This window comes from Erythrolamprus reginae, chromosome 1 (assembly GCF_031021105.1).
Source record: "Erythrolamprus reginae isolate rEryReg1 chromosome 1, rEryReg1.hap1, whole genome shotgun sequence".
NCBI classification, from domain to species: Eukaryota; Metazoa; Chordata; class Lepidosauria; order Squamata; family Dipsadidae; genus Erythrolamprus; species Erythrolamprus reginae.
This window is the reverse complement of record NC_091950.1, coordinates 134805308-134818262: the sequence shown is the minus strand read 5'-3', so window position 1 is coordinate 134818262 and position 12955 is coordinate 134805308. Positions and strand designations below refer to the sequence as shown.

Below are 12955 nucleotides of genomic sequence, written 5' to 3'. Positions count from 1 at the left end.
TGGCAATAGCTGAGGTCCTATTTGACAGCTCCTTTTATACTGAGCTGTCAAACAGGCAACCAATCAGAAACGAATATAGTGCCCCCTGTCGAGGTCAGACCTGAGTGAAAACTTAAGGACATAACAGTTATGCACTACTTTATTAAATGACCAGGATTGAGAAGTCTCTAGAAATGGAGACAAATTTACTACTGTGGCAAGTAGAAGTTTTTGAACCTGATTGCTTCCTTGCTTGGATATACTACTTCAGGAATGAATAGGTTTTTTATTGGATAGATATGCATTGTGCTGTTTTAACTTCTATGTTTGGACTGTGACAATATTTTTAAAGGCCTAAATTATGCCCTGAAAAGAGTCTGGGACCGATGGTTTTCTGAGAACGTCCCAGGGTTACCATGGTAACCCTGAACCAGACAACATTAGCATGGATACCAGCATAATTGATCTGAGATTCTCTAAGAATAGAGACTCTATTTCTAGTCCATCAATCTAGTCCACCAACAAGGCCCCTGTTCCATTTTGTAGGGTTGGATGCCTGGTAAGACAAATCTATAGGTATTTCTATAGATGGCTGCAACCCTCCCTTCACATAGGCAAATACCAGATAGCAATACAGGAGTCTGTAGACAAGTTATCTCATAAACTTAGTCCAGGTGGAAAGAAGTTCAGGAAGAAGCATTTGAGAGTACTGAACATATTCCATCTTAAATAACTTACAATAAATGAGGCTAAGAAATGCCTATGATAGTTTCCAAGACTTTATATTTTCCCCATGTCTTATTGAAATCTCACACTGTCCATTTCCTTGGCCTTGCCCAGATTTTTTTTTTTGGTGGGGGGGGATTGCATAAAGTATTAGTACTATCTTATTCCAGCATTTTCTAAAAGAATCACAAAGTAGGAGGGGAAGTCAGCATAGAAACCTCAGGATTTGTTGATGGTGGGGGCAACTGAGAAGTCTGAAACATCCAGATCCTGGAGCTCTTAGATAATGTACTTAATCTCTTTCAGCATCTTTCTCTCACTTTTCCCTTAGGAAAAAGTAACAGCAATAGCAACAGCACTTATATACCGCTTTACAGCGCTGTAAGTGATTTACAGAGTCAGCATATTGACACCCCCTCCAACAATCTGGCTCCCCATTTTACCCACCTCAGAACGATGGAAGGCTGAGTCAACCTTGAGCCTGGTGAGATTTGAACTGCCAAATTGCAGGCAGGCAGCAGGCAGAAGGAGTAGCCTGAATTACTGCACTCTAACCACTGCGCCACCGTGGCTCATAATCGTATAACCATGCCAGAATATCCACACAATAGGTAACTATGCCAACCCACTTTCTTTCTTTTAGAAATTGCAAATTCTCTCATGCTGATGGCAGACCACTGCTGTCATCTCAAAAGGAGGGTAAAATTATATGTTATTGTTTTGCAAAGCAGCCCATTGTTCATTCTGATGGATAAAAGAGTTGATCAAGGAATGCTTAAGTCACTAACAACTGTCAGTGGAGTTGCAACTCTACAGTCTTCCTTAAGGCCACAAAAATATTTACCAACTGCGTGCATGGATTTCATTTAAGGAAAAAAGGGTGCATTATATAGTTTGTATACTCAATTAAGATCCACTAAATAGCAGCACAAGAGTCAGTAGGATGCAGTTACTTCTGAGAAAGCTATGTAGGATTTAGGGACATAACTAAAATTTTAGGCATACTTACTTAGAAGCAAACCCATACTAAAGCACTATGATTTGCTTCTATCAGACTGAAAGTACCGAACTAGCTGGGAATAAGTTCTTTTCTTGCGTTTGGACCCTAATAAAGATAATTCAGAAAATACACTCTTCTTGATGAAAAATAAATGTGGCTGATTTGAAAACCACAGTTCTATTGTTAAACTATTTACATTTCCAAAAGAGAAACCAGATGTATGTACAGTATTAATATTGTCTACAGATAGACCGATCAGCTTTCCTGACCTATTACGGATCAGTCCTAAGATGCAGGTATAGCTCATGATAACCTATTTTATTGTATGTGTGTGTGTTTATGTGGGGGGGGGGGAGGGAGAGGGAGACAGAGGGAGAGGAGGAGCACATATGGTGGAGGGAATTTAAATATTTCCTTGACAGCAGAACATTCTTCTGCAAAGTCATGTAATGGAATTTCAAGATAATCCAATTCATACTTAACAGACTATGTAGATTAGTACAACGTAAGATATAAATTATATAACAGAGCTGGCTTGTGTTTCCAAAGTCCATAGGACTACCTTAACCATTAACAAACAACAAAACAACCACCCCTCCTCCAAGGATGACAAATGATGCTCCCAGCAAAAGAGGCATTGGTCCTACCTGATATGCCTCTTCTACGATGGTGGATATAGCAGCCATGTATGCGGTTAATCCTGTCTGCTCGTTGATTGGACTGAGCCTGCCAAAGTTTCTTGTGATGTCATTGCTGCTATTCCTTCCCCAGTTTCGGATGAAGAAGTGTAGTGACAGACTCTATAGTGCTATAGCCAAACTGAAACCATCAACTAAAGCAGCGTTTCCCAACTGGTGTGCCGCGGCACACTAGTGTGCCGCGAGACACCGTCAGCTGTGCCGCGGCGGAGGAGAGTGGGCGGATCGGGCGGGCAATGGGGCAGGGCGGAGAAGCCAGGGGCGCGTTTGGCCGGAGGCACCTAATGCCGCACCTCCCTGTCCCTGCCTCCCCACGGTGCCTCCGGCCAAACGCGCCCCTGGCTTCTCCGCCCTGCCCCATTGCCCGCCCGATCCGCCCACTCTCCTCCGCCGCCACCTCCTGCCTTGGGGCGAGCAATCCGGGAGTCCGGGACTGTGTGGCTTTGCGCCATGAAGAGAAAACAGCCGACTTTTCCCTGCTGCCGTTTTCTCTTCATGGCGCAAAGCCACACAGTTCCGGACTCCCGGATCGCTCGCTTCTCCGGTCAGCAAAGCCATCTGCCCAGGAAAGCGCCGCGCTGGCCGGGGAAGCGAGCGATCCGGGAGTCCGGGACTGTGTGGCTTTCGGCCGGGCTAATGGGAGGCGGCGCGACGCCGGGCGCTGGGGACGTCTGGGAGGGCGAGGAAGCTGATGGCTGCTGCGCACTCCACTCTCTCTCCGGCTCTCTCTCGCTCTTTCTTTTTCTCTCTGTTGCTGGCGTGGTGAACGAGAGAGAAAGATAGAGAGAGAAAAAGGAGGCGAGAGAGAATGAGAGAAAGAAAGCAAGAGAAAGAGAGGGAAAGAAAGCAAGACAGAGAGAGAAAAAAAGGGGGAAGGAGGGAGAGGGAAAGACATAGAGGGAGGGAAGGAGGGAGAGAGAAAGAGAGCAAAAAAGAGAGGAAGAAAGAAAGAAAGAGGGATGGAGAGAAAGAAGGGAAGGAAGGAAGAGAGAGAAAGAGGGAGGGAGAAATAGAGTGAAATGGAGGAAGAGATATTTTTTTTGTCCAAACTTTTCTTTAGCCCCCCCGCCCCCCCCCCTTCAGTGTTCCCCAGAATTCTGAAAACATGAATAATGTGCCGCGGCTCAAAAAAGGTTGGGAAACACTGAACTAAAGAACAGCAGAGGCCAACCGAACAAAACACCAAACCAGGGTAGGGGGGAGTGGCTGGCTATTATATCCACCACCGTAGAAGAGGCGTATCAGGTAGGACCAACACCCCTTCTCCCTCATGGTGGATATAGCAGCCATGTATGGGACATGTCCAAGACAAACAAAAAAACCCAGAAGACGGGAGGGATGGAATGGTTGGTGAGGTCTCCATCTCTGATAACCTGCTGTAAAATCCTCCAGCTAAAGGAGGCTTCACCAGAGGCATAAGAGTCAATTTTATAGTGCCTAACAAAAGAAGATGGTGAAGCCCAGGTCTCTGTTTGGTTTCACCACTCTAACACATGCTTACACTGTCTTGTGGACACATCTCTATGGTCGCAAATTAACTGACTAGTGTGTCATCTTTTGATGACAAAAAGGGGCATGTACTCTGCAGACTATATAAACACAGCAGAGTAGATCAGTGTTTCCCAACCTTGACAACTTGAAGATATCTGGACTTTAACTCCCAGAATTCCCCAGCCAGCGAATGCTGGTGGGGGAATTCTGGGAGTTGGTCCAGATATCTTCAAGTTGCCAAGGTTGGGAAACACTGGAGTAGATGACTTCTCCTCTCTTTTTCCTTTTTGGCCCTGCTGAACCTTCTTCCACCTCCTTCTATCTCCCTGTGTGCTCCATTGTCATCGGCTGAGGACACATGTGTGAGATCAATCCGAAGGCATCCTCACACATGGAAGCATCCAGACGTTATTCATATGTCCTGGGATATAAGCATTTATGCCTGCATTATATAAATGCATGAATCAACAGAATTGTAAGTAAAGATTGCAGTTTATTTTATCTTTATGAAGGAGTGATCATTCATTGCTAATAAAGGGGATTCTAAGCCACACAATTGATTTCTGGCCATGCTGAATCCGCTGCAAATTAAGCCAGCTGAACTCTGCTAATATTAATAATATTAATAGAAATCAAAATACCCAACAGTCTTAACTCGGCAAACCTCCTGCAGGGACGCTTGGGTAGCCCATGCTGCCATAGTGGCCGCACTCCTGGTCGAATGGGCAGTGATCCTGGAAGGTGCCCTTCTAGCTTGCAACCCTGGTGATGGTAGACCGAATCCACCTGTCTACAGCGGAAGGAAATACCTTGCGACCCATTGATGCCGATTGAAAGGAGACAAACAAGGCTTCCAATCTCCGAAAGGATTCTGTGCACTTGATATAGATGCGCAACACCTGTCGAACGTCCAGTGTGTGCCCACGGTTCTCATTGGGATGAACTGGATAAGTGCAAAAGGTTGGCAGAGAAGGTCGTGTTGACCTTAGGAAGGGAAACGGGGTCTAAGTGCAATACCACCTTATCTGTGTAAAAGATGCACAAATCCTCCTGCACCAATAAGGCTGCCAGTTCAGAAACTTGTCTGGCTGTCGAGATCGTGACCAAAAACGCTACCTTGCACGTAAGATGAGACAATGAGGAGTCACGGAGTGGCTCATACAGAGATTCTCAAGCAGGTGAGAAGAGCCTTCTCTGTGGCGGCCCCGACCCTCTGGAACCAGCTCCCCCCAGATATCAGAGTTGCCCCCACCCTCCTTGCCTTTCACAAGCTCCTTAAAACCCACCTCTGTCGTCAGGCATGGGGGAATTAAAATTTTCCCTTCCCCCTAGGCTTGTAGAATTTATACATGGTATGCTTGTATGTATGAGTGGTTCTTTAAATTGGGGTTTTTTAGATGGTTTTTAATATTAGATTTGTTTACATTGTCTTTTTATATTGTTGTTAGCCGCCCTGAGTCTTCGGAGAGGGGCGGCATACAACTCAAATAAGTAAGTAAGTAAGTAAGTAAGTAAGTAAGTAAGTAAGTAAGTAAGTAAGTAAGCAAGCAAGCAAGCAAGCAAGCAAGCAAGCAAGCAAACAAACAAACAAACAAACAAACAAACAAATAAATAAAATATGTTGGCAGCAATTAAGTTTGGTAGAAGAGTGGGTGCTGTGCCCTGAGGGCATAGCTACATCTGTTGTTGGTGACGTGTCCCTAGGGCAAGGGTAGGCAAAGTTGGCTCTTCTATGACTTTTGGACTTCAACTCCCAGAATTCCTGAGCCAATCATGCTACCTCAGGAATTCTGGGAGTTGAAGTCCACATGTCATAGAAGAGCCAACTTTGCCTACCCCTGCCCTAGGGGCATGGCATGCTGACCTGGGAGCACGAGACTCCTCTGGGATGGTCAGTAGCACTGGGGCGCTTTTATTATTTTATTTTATTTTAAGTGAATATTTTTCTTATGAAATAATAATAGTATTCCTTTAGCGTGGGAGGAATCTGGATGACTAGGAAGAGAGGTCCACAAGCTGTCGACTGTAGCCCACAAGGGCCCTGGAGCACCGTTTGGATGGCTGGAGGCCTAACTGTTATTCAAAATGGTGGTTGTTCACCACATGGAGCAGAGGAGGAAGGAGGTAGGTAGGATAGGCACTGGCTGATCTCCATTAATGTTAAGGAGGCAAAACTTTGGGCTTGTTAAGGCTAATGAGCTTAGTTAGAGAAGGTGATACCTAAAAAGAGGTGGCTGTTATTCAAAAGCCCTCAGATCGCTCTGTTAGAAGCCAATCTCCACAGTATGCTTGTCTGGCCTCCCACAAGCCCTCAGGAAGCGAGCGATCAAAAGGGAGGAAGGAAAAATGTTGCATGGAGTTGGGCAGAGTCTCCCCCCCCTCAGCAAAACCAGTTCCAGCAAAGAACAAACACCTCCTAATCAGCCCAGATGGAACAAACTCACAATTGGGAGACGATATGAAGTCACATTGTTTCTCAAAACATCAACAGTTTCAATGGGTAGGGAGCTATAGCACTAGCATACAACTCAAAGTGACTGGAAAATGAAACTGGGGAAGGAATAGCAACAATTACATCTCAAGAAGCTTTGGCAGGCGTCAGTCCAATCAAGGAACAGACAGGATTAATCCCATACATAGCTGCTCTATCCACCATGAGAGAGAATGACAGAATGCCAAAGCTAGTACCTTTCAGAGGAGCTGGACTGCAATTCCCCATTACAGTGTTCTCTCGAGTTTCGCGGGGGATGCTTTCTGAGACCGCCCCTGAAAGTTGAATTTTCGCGAAGTAGAGATGCAGAAGTAAATACACCATTTTTGACTATGGACAGTATCACAAGCCATCCTTTAACACTTTAAACCCCTAAATTACCATTTCCCATTCCCTTAACAACCATTTACTCACCATTATTACTGATACCATTGAGCAAGACACTTAGTGATCCTAATATTTATAAACATAATTATTTATTAACAATCATTATTTTTTTGTTATTTATTTGCAAAAAATATTAGTTTGGTGATGATGTATGACATCATCGGGCGGGGAAAACTGTAGTATAGAAAAAAACCGAGAAGTATTTTTTAATTAATATTTCGTGGTATAGGCTATTCGCAAAGTTCGAACCCGCGAAAATCGAGGGAACACTGTACCCACAACCAGCATGACTCTGAAATGGCAGCTGTAATCCAAAGCATGTGGAGACAATCAGGTTATAGAATATAATGATGTATCTTCTATTACGGGTTTGTTTTCTCCTTTGGATCACCTATTATCATGTTAGGAAAGAGAACATTGGTCCGTTTCTCATTCTTCATTTACATTCCTGGTGGAAAGAGTGATTAAGTTCAAATCATAAGCATGGATTGTATGCATATTTAGGCTGAGAGAGAAGGACACAACTTTGGGAAGAAAACAACGGGTTCCTCACCTCTATGGTGGGATCATATTCGTCAACGAAGTGATTCTGAATCAGCTGAATGGTCAAGGCGCTTTTCCCAACGCCACCAGCTCCAACCACCACCAGCTTGTACTCTGTCATCTTCTGGGCTACCCCAGCTCAGGGTCTGCTCACAAGACAACTGCCTGGAAAAAACAAAAAATAAAAACATATGAATATCATAAAAATCAGGCAAAGTGTTTCTACCCTTATCACAAATGATTGACACTCATGCTACCTTACCCCTCTCCCCGCAAAAGCCCCCAGGAATAATTACAGCAAAAGCACTGGAAGTCAGAGCTGTAGCTGCAGGTAAGTACATCCTTAGATTCTTTTCATTATACAGACAGGATAAAAGCAATACCTAGAAGCTCTAAGAGGGAACAGAGCCCTCTGAAAAGCATTGTGTAAAACAAGATAAGGCAGGCAAAATGTGCACCATGTGGGGAAGGAGGTATTCATTATTCAGGGCTAGTTAATCAGTATTTAAAATCTATTGCTGGCCTGGTAAACAGAGTGCCAGGATGAGCTATGAAGTCCTCCTCCTGCAACTTCTGCCTTACTTAAACGTACGTGGCTGATGTAACTAAGTTAAAGGATAAAAATACTTGTAAATATGAAACTGCTGCTAGTGAAATACAAATGCCTGCTCCTCTTTTCATGCTGGAGTTTATGTACCGTTTCTCCCTTCTCATAAAGAATATTATGCAGTTTACGCATGGTATGATTGTGTTGTATGGTTCCAATGTTGGTTTAGAATGTTTTTAATATTAGATCTGTTACACTGTCACTATTTTGCTGTGAGCCGCCCCGAGTCTGGGGAGAGGGGCGGCATACAAATCTAATAAATAATAATAATAATAATTTTCCAATTCTTGAAACAAACATTTGGATGAATTTCTTAAGACATTCTAAATATATTTTTTTTAAATAGGCTTTTAAAAAGCAACAAATTTGTGGACTATTAACAAATTGTTCTAAACACTGTTTTTTTCTCCTTTCACATATGTGAACAACGTAAGAAGCAATCACAGATACAGCTCGCAGCAATTTCTACAATCAGACGACCTCCAAAAGCATTGCTATAATGACAGAAACTCTATGATGCATCCCAATGCCACCAAAATTGTGCTCTCCCTCTCCCTCCCCACCAGACATATATTTATTTTGTGCTGTATGCTATATGAAGTGACCTGGCAAAAAGGTAAAGCTAGAAAAGAATAGTACAGGTGGTCCTCGAGTTAGGACCACACTTGAACCCCAAAATTATGCTAAGTGGAACATTTGTTAAGTGAATTTTGCCCTATTTTACAACTTTTCTTGCCACCGTTGTTAAGTGAATCAATGCAGTTGATTTAGCATGGTTGCTAAATTAATCTGGCTTCGTCACTGACTTTGCTTGTCAAAAAATCACAAAAGTGGATGACATGACCCCAGGACACAGCAACCATCATAAATATGAACCAGTCGCCAAGCGTCTGAATTTTGATCATGTGACTGCGGGGATGCTGTAATGGTCAGAAGTGTAAAAAAAAGTCAGAAGTCACTTTTTTCAATACCATTGTAACTTTGAATGTCACTAAATAAACTTTTGTTAAGTCAAGGACTACCTGTAGTAGTATGCAATTTAAAGCTACAGAAACTATAGCCAGGGGTATTAATGTCAAACACTCTTAGAAAAGCCTGAAATATAATCAACCAGGTGTTTTCTGTTTTCTCTTTTGACATTCTTGATATACACTACACCCTGTAGGACTTCAGATTATTTTATACCTGAATAAGCATTTAAAGAACTTTTACATCTATGTCAATGGAGAGCTTACAATTTGCTCAGATTACAGATCCAAAGAGTTGCAGAACCAGTGTGTGTATGTGCTTCTTAAAATAGCCTTGCTCCCACACAGCCATATTTTTCTCCTGAATTGCAGTTGTAGGTGTAAAGGTGGCCTGTCCATTTATGCTTCAACCTGTCCTCCCTAATACCAGGTCTGAGAATTGAAGAACTTCAAGAATAGAAAACTAAATCTAAAAACGGACTGGGTATAAATCATATTGTCTAAGGCTTCGTTTAAAAATAACACGTGTATTGGTCTGTTTATCTGTTCCTTTCACCTTCCTTTGTTGTCATAATTCCCAGTTTCTAAATCATAGTTAGAATGGGAATTTTACATTTCCCAATGGACACGTTCATGACGAAGAAAATCCTGCCAGAATAAGTTAAGTGTAATCTGCACAGACAAGCTTTTGAATCAGGAGGATTAGCAATTTTAATAATAGTAGTAACCACAATAATACATTTTGTTCAAAAAAGGAATATACAAGTGCTTTAGATCAGTGTTTCCCAACCTTGGCAACTTGAAGATATCTGGACTTCAACTCCCAGAATTCCCCTGGCTGGGGAATTCTGGAAGTTGAAGTACAAATATCTTCAAGTTGCCAAGGTTGGGAAACACTGCTTTAGATGACATAAACAAATGTAGGGAAGAAAATCTGCTATGAATTTTACATGATGATGATTTTATCTATTCAGTCATGTTCGACTTTTGGTGATTCTATGCGCCAAGTCTTGCCACTTTGTCTGATCTACATTACTCCTTTGAGTTGTTCTATGTTCTGGCTAGTTTCAGCTTTGATGGTGTCCAGCTCCCATGTTCTTTGATGGTCTGATTTCCTTTTACCGCTAACTCTTCCAAATATAATTCCTTTCTCCGGGGAATTCCCCCTCATGACATGGGCAAACTAAGTGAGACAACTTACTAATAACACTTGATAATACCCAATTATTAATCAATACTTTTTGTTTAATAAATGTATCTATTAGCTTTTAAATGTATTAATACTTAGCAATATTCTTTCATTTTGAGTAAGTACAAGTCAACGTCAGAGATAACTAGCACAGTATTTTATTTACCGGTATATAGGATTAATTCTTTTACAACACTATAGTTACCTGCATTTTGTTACTACAATATAATAACAACAATAAAAATAACAACAATAATAAAAATAATGGGTACAAGAGCGAAAACACTGCCTGCATTCACTGCAATGTTTTCATGAAAAGGTTCCATTTGAACAGAATATAAGAAACTAGTTTGCCTATCTACCAGACCAAGATTTTCTTAGATAACAAAGGAGATAAATTAAAGAGAGGAACATAGTTCATTCTGAAAAGAGGACTACTGTTTCCCAATTAGTCCCATTATATCCATAGCTTATTACAGAAGGAACAGAAATGAGTAAGAATGACCAGATTCAGAAGCAAATAATCCATCTGTTAACACAATTCAACCCTATAATCAACCTACAATATTCAAAATGAATTTGGAAAGCACCGATCCAAACCAGTCATATATCTGTTCTTCCAAATTATGAACTAACACTCCAAACAACAGCATGGCAGGGACACCATCATTTTAGCACACTTAATTTGCTAAATAAGCTACTTTGGAAAGTCGTTTTTCTATGACAGATCCTTATTATTTATTCCCTACATAAACACTTATGTTTGTGACAGATCTCATTCCTATCCAAATTTTCCTGCAAACACAGAGAATGCTGAGGAGGTCAGTTTAGCTTTCTGGAACTATAAGGGTCGCCCAGAAAGTAATGCACCACATTTTTTTTCTTCAACAATTATTTATTGAACATAATGAAACTGAAACACAAGAACGATTTTTTTCTACACCCCCTATTTTTCCATGTAATCTTTGTCCCGTTCTATGGCCTTCCTCAAGCAAGACACAAGGGTGTGTATGCCCTGTTGGTACCACTCCTTGTTCTGGTCACAAAGCCATTTCTGCACTGTGCAAATCATCTTATCGTCATCCTCAAAATGTCTTCTGCAAATGCCATCCTTTAATGGCCCAAACAAGTGAAAGTCTGAGAGATCAAACGTCTGTGAACAGTTTCCTTCTCCACAGTGAGAAATTCAATGACGACACACTGCTTGTAATGTACATCACTTAGAAACGCCATTTCGAAACACTGCTGCAGCTACGCTATTTGTCTGAAGAAACGCAAATTTTACACACGGACTCCTAACAATTCAAATAATATATATCTAAAGTTTCACATTCGTACCATTATTGTAGACTGAGAAAAAAATGTGGTGCATTACTTTCTGGGCGACCCTGGAACCAGACATATTGGGGGGGGGGGGGGAAATTGCTCTGATCTTTTTTTTTTTTTTTAAATATAATTTTTATTGATTTTTTAAAAAAGTTTTACAAAAAACAAAACGAAAGCATAAAACATAAAAGTGTACCATCACCAAACAAAAAAAGTAAAGATTCCCTTCACCAGGGAAGATTCAATTTTTTCCCCTTCATTTGCTTCATCTCTGGGTTACATTGTTCATTAATTATAAAGTGATTGAATTTTATTTTTTACATTTGCATCGCTTGCCAATATTGTTAATATATAATTTTTAACCTTCTCCCACCGCCTCATTGTTGCTGCTAATTTCTCTTCATTATAATTATGTAATCTGATTTCTACAATTTCATAGTGAATGTGGTCCACCATGTCCCTGCACCAATTTTTTATCGTCCATTTATTACCGTCTTTCCACCCAAGCACTATGGTTGCCTGGGCGCTTTCTATCGCTGCAGCTTTAATTTCTTCATATCCTTTTACCTCTAATAATCTATTTATTTCTACCTTGTTCCATTTCCTAAATAATAGTTCCTGATTCTTAATATCGTCAATTTCTTTCTCTAATTCTACCCATGGTTTTTCCTCTAATAATTGCTCTGATCTTGAGATCACCAAACAAGTGGGATTCTAATTTTCTCCCACTTTCTCACTCTTCTTGGAGGACCTAAATCTGTCTTCCACTACCTGGAAAAGACCGAGCAGAGAAGAATTCCAAAAAGATGGATAAGAGTTGCAGATGAGTTGATAACCAAGCAATTGATGGTTGGGGAAGAAGAAGAGATGTTAAATTCCCTGTAACTCTGTAACAATTCTCACTGCAGCTGGCTCTTAGAAGTTTACTGCAACAAAGTAAAGTGAGCTTTTGGAGGTAATCAGAAAGAGCTATTTTCCCATCATTAGGCATGTTTCACACACATAATAAACTGGTTCTTTGGACCACAGTGTAACTACATTCCATGGTACAATTAGAACTTCATTCATGTACGAAGTATTTTCCACCCACTTGGGCCACCGCAAGATCCCTTTGAAACACAAGGCGAGCCACGAAAAAAGACAAGACAAATGAAAAACAAAAAGTACTTTATTATGGAATGGATTAAGTGTGTTAAATGATACCACCCTTTGCTTTGGGTCTTACAAATACCAGCACGCAATCTTGGATGCACACTCATGTCATAACACAGCCAAAATTAAAAACAGCTTTTAGTAGTGCTGAAAGATTTTTTTTAAATCCCTGTGGAGCCCCCCTCCCCTTTTGGCCAGGTCACAGAGCAGCCCTGGCGATCTCTGGTCTGCAGGCACGCCTCAAAATTAAAGACACCAACAAGCCACTTCAACTTTCTCTGACCACACTGACACTCGGGCTGCAATTGATTAAATGGGCCTCTTCAGCAACAAGCATAAAACAGAATCCCCTCAAGGTAAGGGAAACAGCTACACCCTGATGTTAGACACCCCTCACA

General features: G+C 41.4%; 1 protein-coding gene across 3 annotated transcripts in view; it reads right to left on the bottom strand.

The window, feature by feature from the left end:
- Positions 1-12955, bottom strand: part of HRAS (HRas proto-oncogene, GTPase) — a 74568-nt gene that overhangs the window by 26919 nt on the left and 34694 nt on the right. For 2 of the 3 annotated variants that reach the window (XM_070765692.1, XM_070765710.1), the window contains exon 2: positions 7326-7480. In XM_070765692.1, coding sequence (XP_070621793.1) covers positions 7326-7436 — 111 coding nt within the window. In that variant the 5' untranslated portion in view covers positions 7437-7480. Of the gene's footprint in view, positions 1-7325; positions 7481-7698; positions 7753-12955 lie in introns of those variants that run through there. The other variant, XM_070765702.1, reaches the window with a different exon arrangement.